General features: G+C 42.7%; 1 protein-coding gene across 4 annotated transcripts in view; it reads right to left on the reverse strand.

Moving 5' to 3' along the window:
* Positions 1 to 160: 160 nt before the first annotated feature.
* hivep2a (HIVEP zinc finger 2a) overlaps positions 161 to 12,496 on the reverse strand; it is a 55,645-nt gene continuing 43,309 nt past the window's right edge. For all 4 annotated transcript variants that reach the window (XM_046873459.1, XM_046873457.1, XM_046873458.1 and 1 more), the window contains 6 exons: positions 5,501 to 10,482; positions 5,241 to 5,392; positions 4,601 to 4,776; positions 4,366 to 4,461; positions 3,297 to 4,228; positions 161 to 1,633 (listed from right to left, as the gene is read on the reverse strand). In XM_046873459.1, the coding sequence (XP_046729415.1) occupies positions 956 to 1,633; positions 3,297 to 4,228; positions 4,366 to 4,461; positions 4,601 to 4,776; positions 5,241 to 5,392; positions 5,501 to 10,210 (6,744 nt within the window). In that variant the 5' untranslated portion in view covers positions 10,211 to 10,482 and the 3' untranslated portion in view covers positions 161 to 955. The remainder of the gene's footprint in view (positions 1,634 to 3,296; positions 4,229 to 4,365; positions 4,462 to 4,600; positions 4,777 to 5,240; positions 5,393 to 5,500; positions 10,483 to 12,496) is intronic.

The raw sequence follows: 12,496 nt of genomic DNA on the forward strand, positions 1-12,496 counted from the left end.
AGGAAAAAAGAAAAAAAAAACAACAAAGGGGGGCGGCGTTTAACTTAAAGCTGTCATCCACCATACTGTATCCGGTGGGTCGCCGATATAAAAAAGAGGAAAGAAAAAAAAATGACACTTTGTGAGTCTAAAAGAAAACCCAAGAAAGCAAACGTTTGGCTTGAAGGATATGAATATTTCTAATAGAAAGCAATTTTTTTTTAATAGTATACATATTTTGTTCTTATTATTCATCTTATTATTATTCCATAGTAAAATCCATGCTTCGCAAAAAGGCATCCACGACATTAAGAAAGTTTTTTTTTCCTTTTTTTCTTTTTTTTGTACAATTTATGAAACAAGATACAATAAATATTATAGAATTGATGCTGTACACACACAAAAAAAGCCATTTCATTTGACCCATATAAAAATATGTTTTTTGTTTTTTTTAGTGCAACCGTACATATATTGATACTTCACATCATTTAGACACAAGGGCTTTTTCGGGTGGGGGTGGGGGAGGGTTTGAGGGATTTTTAGATTGTCCAAAAAAAGAAACAAAAAAAGAGACAGCATTCTGCATTTAATACAAAGCTGATACACAAAAGTCTGCCGTATTTACACGTCTTCATGTTTTATATGCTCATAAGAATATAGCATAATTGAAAAACAAACAAACAAACAAACAAAAACCCAAAGGCACAAAGATCTGTACATTTTTTTTTTTTTAGAGTACCAGACAAGATTTCATAAGCAATTTTGGTCAGGCTCATATACATGTATAAGTTAACATAAAGGTTATTCTCCGACATTTCTTTTAAATAAGAAAAGTAACCATAGTTAAAACGGCAACCCGGGTTATAAAAGGCATGCTACGCTGTACATGTACACACTAGTATTTGAGTGCGACGGTGTATGTGTAAACATACAGGATGAGTGTAATGTACGATCCACCATTTTGATTCAGCTGTTGTCAGTCGTTTGTTGCGCTGGACGGATTCTTGAACTCTTTTCCCTGTTGGCCAGGTGCCCTCTCTGTAGCCTCGGTAATGTAAAAAGAGGGACAGGTTCCTCCTTCAGGAGCTTTCGATGCCCCAGTTTCTGTGTTAGAGGGCCTGAAATCTGGGCTACATAACCTCTGAATCCCTTGCTGTACACTCAAAGAATGCGACAACGTGTGCTGTTGGATCTGCTCGATGGAACCAGCCACCTTTGCTGAGGGTTCCTCTGAGGCGATGCACAAAGAAGCGATGGCTTTAGTGCACGTCATGATGCCTTCTTCTTGCTTGATCTCCTTGTCGCTCGGGCATTTCAGGTCATCTCTGGGCCTAGATGGGGCTGACCTCTGAGCTTTCAGGAACAGTGTCATGTCTTGCGGTTGAGGTGAATCCTCTGCTCCTTCAGTATTCGACTCAGAACCCTCGGAGAAGTGCAAAGGCGCCTCGCCGGACTCCTCCGGTGCACTCGTCTTGAGAGGAAGGCGAGCCGGGTGGGCAAGGCCCGGCACAATTTGGATTCCACCAATTGGAATCATAGGGAATAAGGTGCGAACCTGTTGCTGAGAGTGGAGGGGGAGATGGCTAAATAGACCTTGGTGTGTTGAGGGAGCGTCTGTGCTGTGTTTATCTCCTTGGGAATAGCACATCTTCCTCTGCATCAAAAAAAATATAGATTTGGGTGATTAGCTTGATGCTAGTCAATATGATTACTGGTTGAAACCAGAAGGGCACTGTTTTATTCAGTGTAATATATATACAGTGGAACCCGGTTATGTCGCCGGCGTAGGGGTGTGCCAAAAAGCGTTGAGATAACCGATGATCGAGATAAATAAAAAACCAATATGGGGGCAATATATTAACGTGCTTGAAATTTCTTTATGTACATGATGTGCGTTAATAAATAAGAATGTGCATGCACTTGTTTTTGGAGGTCTTTTACACAACAGCGTTGCTGCGATTTGTTTGATGAAGACATGCTATAAAAATGTACATACATATTTGTTTACACCAAAAGGCATATGTACACCAACTAACAGCAGAGTACACCAGTATACAATATAAACCACCGTCGAGTCTAAAAACAAACCTTTATTATATTCTCCAACATTGCAAACACAAAGATCGCTCACAAAATCACACAAAATGTGCGGAGTGTAGTTCGTTTTTACAAAAAGCTAACCAGTGTCAAAATTTTATTCTCGATTCATTTCACTCTGACACACAGATCTGAAAAGTATCCTACTCCTGTAGCATCTGTAAGACTTGATTTTTCCGCCACTTCCGTGAGTTTTTCTGCGGCCGTGCCGTCTCACTACTGTATTTTCGCGTATATAAGACGCACCCTGGGTGAGGGGTATGTAAAACTTTCTATAAGACGCGTCTTATATACGCAAAAATACGGTAGTGAGATGGTGACGTGGCAAAAGCCGGCGATTGGTCATGCGGATCGAGATAACCGACGTTAAGTGGCAAATTTGCCCCCCTTGTGCTCGAGATATTAGGGTTCGTCGACATAAAAGAATCGACATAAGCGATTAAAAAATGCTAAGACAAAGCAAGAATTTGGCGGTTCCACTTCAAAAACGTCGACTTAATAGGGTTGGCGAGTTAACCGAGGTTGAGATATTGGGTTCCACTGTATATATATATATATATATATATATATATATATATATATATATATATATATATATATATGTATAAATAAATATTACCTTATCCAAAGTGACTTACATTTATCTCATACAACTGAGTAGCAGTTAAGTTGTTAAGGGCCATGCTCAGGGGCCCAGGACTGGCTGCTTGGGTGTGGCTGGGATTTAAACTCACAATCTTCTGTGCCTACGTTCAATGCCTTAACCACTTAGATACCACCACCCAGGTCAGCCATACCAGTTGTCAAACCCCCCACCTTCTAATTAGTAACCCTTAACCAGTGAGCCTTAACCAGTAAGTTATCTCATCCCCTAAAAACCTCTTGGTTTGAGCTGCCGGTAAAGACTACGTTTGTTGATCAAAATAGGACAAACCAACACAAAGACCAGGGAGCAGATTAATACCATTGTGTACGAACTGTATGGAGATACTACAATGTTTCAACCAACAATGCTGGTTTTAAGTTTTAATAATAACTCTCATTTTCCATTTGGACTTAATCTCGGCTAGTCCTTAGACTCGCCAATGAAAGTCTTGACTACAGCCCTTTAGTCATATCTAAATGATCGATTTTATTTTAGAAATGGTCATAATCTTAAGAAGTATCCATGACAAGACATAAGTCTATAACGGAACATAAATAATCTAATGGTCTCTTACCATATTCATTTCTGAGTGGCTCCTATTCTTCTGAGCACCTGAAGCCACCTCTCTGTGTGGATGCTGGTTAATTGTCCAAGGTCCACTGTGTGCATGAGTTGCCCTTCTCGGCGACAATGGTCTGAGCACACCCTTGTAGCGGCCTCTTGGAGACAGCTCACGTCTCCCAGAGAGATCTCTTGTGGGAGACGCTTGACACCCGGTGTGGGAGATAGGTGAAAGAAGGTCCCTGGGAGACATGTCTCTCCTCGGAGATAAATCCTTTCTATAGATATCTCTCCTAGGAGACAGGGGTCTAAGGGGGGATGCTTCCCTTCTTGGTGACAAACGACCCCGTGGGGAGAGGTCCCGTTTTGGGGACAAGTACCTACATTTGGGTGAGGGCTCTCTAAGAGGTGAGGAGTCACAGCTGGGTGAGGACAGATGAGAAGGAGAGAATTCAAACGAAGATGAACTGTGCTCTGGAGACAAGCCAGGATCTTCCTCCATGGAGCTAGGCATCTCTAATCTGTTTTTAGGTTCTTCACCTAAAGCTCCCTGCAGCAGTTTCTGGTATTCTGCCATTTGGCTCTCTCTTGCCTTCTCACTAGGCACCATAAGTTGAGTGATTTGAATACTGGGCAAACTAGAATAATATCCAAACAGTGGCTGCTTAGGGGCTGAGCCTAATGGATCAGGGCCAACATCATGCGATGCAGCGACAGCAGTGACAGAATGTGAAGGGATGACATAGGGTTGTGGGCTTGTGCTTCGAGAGAGTGTCTTTGGTGTTGAATCACCATCATAGTCATCATCTTCATCTTCGTCCTCATCCACCTCATCGCCATCTTCCTCGACGCCATCTGAGTCATCAGCATCCGAAAATTGGTGCTCCGCCATGATTTCTAACATGCCCATCTTTCCAGTATCTCTTTGGACCTCCTCAGCAGGATCTGAAATTTGAAAAAATATTTTAAAAGGACCCCAGCAATTTTTAAATTAAACGAATAGTATTGCACACTGTACAGGGCTTACTCACAATATACATCACAATAATTATCTTTTCTCAAAATAAAAGATTCATTCATACCAACTCCCTCCACATCTTCTATGCATGTCACAGACACCCCGAGTTCCAAGCATTTCTTCATGTGGGCTTTCGACTTCATGTGCTTTGTTAGGTTTCCTGAAACCAGAAATTAAAAATGTTTAAACATGGCAACTACGTGATATTCGAAATGAAACACTTTGCCATTGTCTTTCAATTTATCTAGACCAATCTAAACAAACAAAGAATTAAAAATACAAGGTAACTGAGAACCCACCTTTCGTTTTAAAGGCAAAGTTGCAGAACTTGCAGACGTATGGCCGGACGTCAGTGTGAGTTCGAATGTGTTTCTTCAGCATGCTGGGCTTTTTACACCGGATACCACACTCCTCACAGATGTATTTTCCTCGACCTCGGCCCCGCACATAAACATAGTCCTCGTTGGATTTGAACCTGAATTTAACATATTGATACATTGTTGTCCGATTGTTTCATGTGCAAGTGAACGTTATAAAAGCTAAACATTTCCATTTATGGCGTTTGCAGATGCCTTTATACAGAGTGACAATGTTCTTGTTTATCCAACTGAGCAGTTGAGAGTTAAGGGCCTTGCTCAAGGGCCCAAACAGTGGCAGTTTAGCAGATTTGAACTCATGACCTTGCGATCAGAAGTCCAACATTTTAACCACTACCACTCACCTGAAACAACAGTCAAGGTTATCATTTTTTGTAATTCAATTCACAGGTATTCAATTAACTTTTGTAGAGGCAATAAATGTTTAAGTTGTTTACAGAAACACACCCTGAAAAACCGAACTTTGTCTCACCACATAATATTAAAAAAATATTTAAGGGGAGCCAAACAAGGACCTTGTGATTGATATTCGAATACTGTGATGCCGCAAATCTGAACCTACCCTCCTTCGAAGATTTTAATGCGTGTGGGTTCAGCCTGTTTTAACGAAGCCTCCTTCTCTCCATGGTCCTCTTTCACTCTGTCCCTTGAGATTACACCTTTAATTTTCTTTCCCAGCTTGCTAATATCCAGCTTCATTAGATCTGGCTTCATCTGTAAAATGACAAGAAGGGTTTGTTCCAAATTCTAAACATACAGAATTTAAAAATTTTAATTTTATATGATGTTTTTGAGTTTAACAGAGCCTTAGGAAATCATTACCTGCTCAAACTTCTGTTTCCACAACAGGGATGAGACAAGTTTTCCAGTCCCTGGCTGATACATTGCAGCCATTGTATAAGTTTCTGTGTTCCTCCTCTGTTTGGAGCAGAGTAATGCCAGGGTTGCCTTGGTGCTGAGGCTGAGTGGGTTTGGGTTATAGGAGCTGACGCACCAAGAGCCATAAACAGAGGTTAAGGGAGTTGTCTGAGAGTAGTTTGGCTTGGTGTAATTCAGGTAGCACCAGCTAACACTTGTTGGCGTACGTAGACTTGGGAACTGGAAGAACTGATCAACATCTGCTAAGTCAGTCAGCAGGAGAGTGCTCCCACATACAGCACTACCCTGACTGGCAAGTTGCACCAACATGTTTATCGGGATCTTGGTCTGCTTCAGTTCATCTTGAGTGTCGCTCGAAGAGACCATAAACTCATTGCCTGAGGTGGCGTCTGGACTGGATTTGTCTACATCAAGCTCCTCTGGGGACTCTGCTCTTTTTGAAGTGTTCATCACAATCTGTAGAGGTGGAGTAAAGCTTTCCTTGTGTGGCACTTCAGACACCGAGGACGATGGGTAATTTGCTGGTGGAGATGAGGACATCCTCTCCAGATCATCTGCTGAGTCGCCTCTCTTTAAAACATCAGGTTGTGATGAGGTGTCGCAGTCATTTGGGGCACCTGAATTACTAAGCTCGACTGCACTTAGCTCTTTCACTATTTGACCATACATCTTTTCTTCCTTAATTCGTTTCTGTTGCTTCGTTCCAATGAAAAGTTCAAGACTGCTGGCCGGGGACAGCATTCGCTTACTTCCTCCGATACTAGATGATGCATCTGTAGTTGAAATAGTTCCTGATGTCAAAGACAAAGGTATACCAGTATTAAGTCTTCCAGGTAATGGTTCAGGAACTTTCCAAAGTGGATATTGCAACGATCCTTCAGGATGACCTAATATTTTTGATAGACTTAACCCGATTGGGTGTTTTGAAGATATGCCTTTTTCTGAACCTATTAATTGGAGAGGAGTGGTACCCTGAGCATGAGTAGCAAGATCTTGTGAAACACTTGTGTACATAACACTACCGTACAATGGCATGTTGGTTTGGATTCTAACAGGGACTAGCGTTCCAGAAAATGAGGACTGTGAACCAACATTTTGAGTGGCAAAGGCAGGTTGAATTTGCTGTAAGAAAACAGAGTTTGTAGTGAGCACTTTTGGCATTTGTGAAGAAGCTCTCGAGACATAGGGATAGGTTTGACCCGACCCCTCAATATTTGATTCTTTAGGCACCTGTATTTGATGAAGGGGTTGGTGGGATTTCTGGAGATTAGACTGTAGATTAGGTGGTCGGATATGTAATTTCTGCGGCTGATTGATACCCTGGTGCTGCCTTGGTCGTGTTGAGTCAGTGTACCAGACAATGTTCTGAAAAAACGCCGATGATACCAAGCTACTCGGAAGTGAGGAGTGTTGAGTTACATCCTGGCTCATGTGCTCATGCACTGAAGCCTCGCTGTCTGTGGACAGTTGCCCTGGCAAGCGTGGTGACTTTTGCAAGTCATCTGATTGGCTGTCTTCACTGATGCTCTGCTGTAGCAAGTGATACGATCCTCTTTTTTGTCTTGATAAATCACTTCCAGCTGCAAGGTGGGGCAAAGACGTTAGATTTGCAGGGCCTTGCCAAGAAGAAGGTAAAGTATGGGGATCAGAAAGCTCTTGTTTGATGTTTAACTCTGAGCATTGCTCTTGAGGTACAACTTCAGGATAGACACTCAGAGATGCCTGTCTAACCAGATATCCACGTCTGCGTTCCTTCATGGATGATGCACTGGCATATACTTCGCCTTGTCTTGAATTCGGTGACAGGCTTCCATAGTCAAATGACTTGCTACGAGTCTCTGGCACCTCAGTTGGCAAACCACAAGGGGACTGTTCTGATGAGGAGCGACGCATTTCCTTGTGATGGCCTGGAATTGACAGAGAATGACCACTCCCTGGTACTGTTAAAAATTCAGATTGCTTACTAAACTCATCTTGCTTAGTTGGCGAGACCGATTTCATGCTTTCCTCTCGATCAAATGACATTGAGAAGCTTGAGCTATGGGACAGGTTGCTCTCTTGACTTGGGCTCCTTGACAGACTGGTACACGTAGACTCGAAGCTTGACTCCCCTGATGAATGCTCTAGGTCTGCAAGACGCAGACGTTTTTTCTTCGGGGGCAATTTCTCTGCTGGGAGTTGGGACAGAGTCTCACTCCTCTGTGGCCACTGGAATTCCTCTACATGCTTCTCTGGTTCTTTAGCTGGCAATTCTGGTTCTTTTTCTGGTTTATCTGGCTCTTCAGTGACTCGAATTTCAGGCACCTGAATGTTCGGTTGGCGTACAAGTTTGTGGGGCATATGGTATTGCTGACTAGGTGAAATGGATGCTAATTCACCGTCACTTTGCTGATGATGCTCCATGCTCTCAGACCTTAGAATAGAGTCAGGACTCTGTACGTCGTCAACATTCTCAGCGTCAGACTGCTCAGAGAGTTGGCCAACAGGCCTCTCGGGCTGATAAGCTTGATGCTCAATTGAATCAGACTTTTCAAATGAGTTTGGCCTGCTAAGCAAGTTGGTATGTTGAATAACAGATATTACATTAACTGCAGCCTTTCGGTCCGTTTCTTGTACCAGGACAACATCATCTGGACACATAACTTTATCAAAACTTTCTGAAGAATTGTAACTGCTATACATAGACCCTCGACCTGTGTGGGGAGCCATTGATGTTTCCTGACTTCCTTGTTTAAGATCATAGTCCCCAGATGCTTCAGGAGAGATGTTTTTCATGTTGTCATACTGCCCGGGGCAATCCTCCTCATCACCAACACTCTTTTCTTTACGTCGTTTTCTTGTGGCCATCTCTGGCATCTTTGCAGCGCAGCCGCCATATAATGCACGCATTTCAGGACATGCGAGTTCTGATCCAGAGCCTTTGAACTCAGACATAAAATGTTCCCTCTCCCCTATTTTCAGTGTTGAGTATGGACCTCCCATCTTGCCATAGTTTTCAGACTCCCCATGCTCAAATGCAGCCTGTCTCCTGAGTCTCCTTAGACCACCTGCCCCTGGATAAAATACATCATCTGGGGACATCATTTCATCAAAGGAGTGACTCCCTCTCAGTGCCGAAGGAACATTAAGATTGGTTGGGGATGGTGTCGGCATGGAGTTGCTCCTTAAAAGGGGGCCGGTCTCAGAAGGAGCTTCCAGGAAAGAACCTTGAGGATACTGCTTTGGGTCGCATGCTGCGACCATTTGCGAGTCAGCAAAATTTCCTCTGAAAAATATGTGATCCTCTGATATCTTTCCCATGTCCATTTCGATCATGGCAGACACGTTTTGTGGGTCAGGATTAGCAGTCATTCCGATTGTAATCGGATGCCTAGATCTGGAGATGGGCCTGTAGTACCAAGATCTTCCAAACATAATCTCTTCGTATGTCTTTGCGTTGGTGTTAGGTGGACTAATCTGCTGTTCGGCACTCTCCGAGCGAGAGAAATAGCCAGAATCTGTGCTACCTTTACTGTGTGGACTTAACAGATTCAAAGACTGCTCAGAGTCCTGGCCTTTTTTATCGGTGAGTCTTAATGCAAGTCTCTGTTTGACAGTATGTGACTCGTCTCCTGGGACCATACCTCTTATACTGGATCCCCTCATTTCTGTGAATGGGGTACACTCTATGGTCGTTGACGAAAGCCCCTGTTTAGGAACAATTAAGATAGGCACTTTCATAGAGGCCATGGCCATCTCTTCTGCCGAGTCTGCATATGCTGGTTCACCTCCTTTATCTAAAGTGCTTTTGTCTGAGTCAAATGATATCTGTGGTATGGAGCTACTTTTTTCTGGGTACATGGCCCCTTCTGCAGTTTCTTCATCAGTGTCAGTGCTTTGATCTCCATCCGACTGTACCTCTGTCTCACCAACTGAAGATGCCTGATCAATATCTGTGCGAGTCGCTAGCTCCGAAAAGGGGACAAGTCCCGCTTTAATAGCATGGGCGTGAGATTTTCTGTGCTTATATAAATTGCTCTTGGTTTTGAATGAAAAGCCACAGGGTTCACATGGATAGGGCCGTTCCCCCGTATGCGACCGTATGTGCTTTTTAAGCACACTGGGCTTAGCACATGCGCGTCCACAGTACTGGCATATGTACTTGCCAGGCTTCTTGGGCTTCTGTTCCTTCTTATGGCCTTCATCTTTTTGCTCGGAGCTTGATTGTGAATACTGGCAAAAAGCGCTAGGTAAACTCGGTGATTTCTGTCGGGGAAAAGCGCCATGGGAACGCGAGTGCACGGAAAACATATCGTCTTGCGGCAGAGACTGCAATTTGCCTGGGAAAGGCCAAGCATGGGGCTCCAAACCAGGTTGTGACTTAGACCCAGTAAGGAAAGACTTCAAGGGTTGCTGTGGGTATGGATGTTGCAACTGATAAGGAAATGACCTGTGAAAAAATTGACTTTCTGCAGGTGACTGAGACTCTGCACTTAAAAGCATCTTTCCAGAAGCCCCAATAACAGTCCCGCTGATACCACTTTGTAAACTTTCCGCGCAAGTGCTTCCTTTTGTACCGGCACAAGGCTCAGACACCCACTTCCTTTGTAAAGAGTTTTTCTCGCGCGGTGCCTTGCTGCATTTCTGTCCAGCAGCTGTTCCATGTGGCTCCATTATTCCGTTTTCAGTCGTGTTTCTCAAGATAGTCTTTAGTAAATCGCATTTAGATATACTGTCATGCCAGGCGACTTACTAACAACAACACCACTTAAACCAAAAGTCCTCCATTTCCATTTTCAGAATCGATCCAGATTTACAAAAATGCATTTTTATAACCAGGAGCCAAAATTATTTTCATCAGTTATTCTTTTGGCATGGTTCTATTCATAAAAATGTTTTAGTTTCATCCAAGTCCACGGTGTTCTCTTCAAGTCTTCCTTAGGTATCTATGAAAAAAAGGGGAGAAAAAAAAAAATCACAATTACAGAACATAATTTAAACATACATATACATACATTATACACACACATGGTAGGGATGGCTGTGGCCAGCGGGCGGGGTGTGCACATGCACATTATGTAATACAATTAAAAAATATATTGAAATTTTCTCACGTTTACCGGTTTTGGAGCACATTGGGAAGCACTGCCGCCTACAGGTACATTTCGGAACCGCAGTGTATAAAATATCGAATTTAGCACAATTTTTATATCATACCTTTTAAAATATTATATATACCGGTTTACCGCCCATCCCTAATATACACATAATTATATATACATACATTTTACACTCACACACATACATATATAAATTATATAATATGTGTGTCTGTGTGTGTGTGTGTGTGTGTGTGTGTGTGTGTGTGTGTGTATGTAAGAGAGAGAGCTTGTTACTGTAATGAGCAGGTAAAAAAACGGCATCAATGAAAAGAAACCCAGTTTCTCAATTCGCCATTAACAAGCATGCCCACTCATTTTCTAAAAAGACACCAATGTCTAAAAATAGTCTATGGAACACGAGTGACGTTAATGTCAGATGCATGTAGGCGTCCACAGCTCAAACCGTGAAGAAACGACACAGTGTTCATGTGCTCCGTTGCTTTTTCTTTCACCTTAACCCATGCACCAAGTAAACACGCGAGACCTTTCTGAATAAACGTTTGCCATATTACACACTTGAGTTACACACCGTGTCTCAGAGAGTACACTCGGGGCTTGTTTGTGGTATAGCACGATGCTCGACATGTATTTTTTTCCTTCATCTATCAGAGCTGGCTGTGAAATCGCGAGGAAACTATGCGACACCGCTGTCTGGGGGCTGGTGTGAGCTAAAAATAGGCCACCAGAAAAAGCCAGTGGTTTTTATAGTACTTGAAACTTTATTGTGTTTTGTTTTCAGTTTCTTCCATTCTTGATGCAGGAAAATATGTGCTCACGGACTAAGAATCACAAGTTTCGAAAGCCACGAGCACAAAGAGCTTCTGGTTTTTGTCGTATAAGCAGCATTGTTTTTGTGCTCGAATACTTAAATGCATTCGTTCGTTCGATGTTCAGGTTTTTTTTTTTTTCTCAGGCTATCGCAAGAACGCTGCTGCAGCCTAAAAGGGGACGGGACTGAAGGCCATCAATGGCCACCATCTGCACTACCAAGCTCAATTCTTTTGGTTTTGGACCATGGAAAGAGAAAATCTGAGAATCCCAATGGAGACCATGCAAAAATAAAAGCAATAAAAGTGTGACCAATATGCAAAAAATAAAAAATAAATTAGGAAGGGGGCAAATACTTTTGCACTGTACTGTATTTCATTGAAGTTAAAAACAAAACAACAAAACATTGGAACGGTTTCTTTTGGAAAGATCCAATTGTTTGTTGCAAGATTGTGAACTCGGTCGAACGGAATGCAAAACAGTGTAACCAGAAGATCAGAACTTTTATTCATCATAGTTTCCTCATGAAGTCGATGTGGTTGAAGTTCACCGATGGACACGCGATTTAAAGCTGGTTACCACGTACCATAAACAAACGACTTTTTACCTGACTTTCTTCTTCTGGCCTCATGTTTTCACATCTCACCCAGTTCTTTCCCACACATAAAGTCAGATCTGGGATCTACAATATTTCCTGCACTGAATCCCCAAATCCACCTCAGATCCTACATACATTAGCAAAACACGTTCCTCTGAAAGTTCATCGCCAGCATCTCCGAGACAAAACCATTCTCCTCATACTACACATGCTGTACTATTTTTCCTTGCAGAAGATTTTTTTTTTTGCTTTGCCAAGCACTTTTTTTTTCTTCGCTGTGGGTTTTTTTTTTGGATTGTGTTAGCAGGATCTGTAGGATCCATCACCCTAAAATGTGTACAAGTCAGCCACCTGGAGCCGAGCGTCCTGCTGACTCCTCATTAGAAGACCAAGCGGATCCCTCGGCTAGGCATCGGGGGAGAGAGGGAGAGA

Source organism: Silurus meridionalis, chromosome 18 (assembly GCF_014805685.1).
Source record: "Silurus meridionalis isolate SWU-2019-XX chromosome 18, ASM1480568v1, whole genome shotgun sequence".
NCBI lineage: Eukaryota > Metazoa > Chordata > Actinopteri > Siluriformes > Siluridae > Silurus > Silurus meridionalis.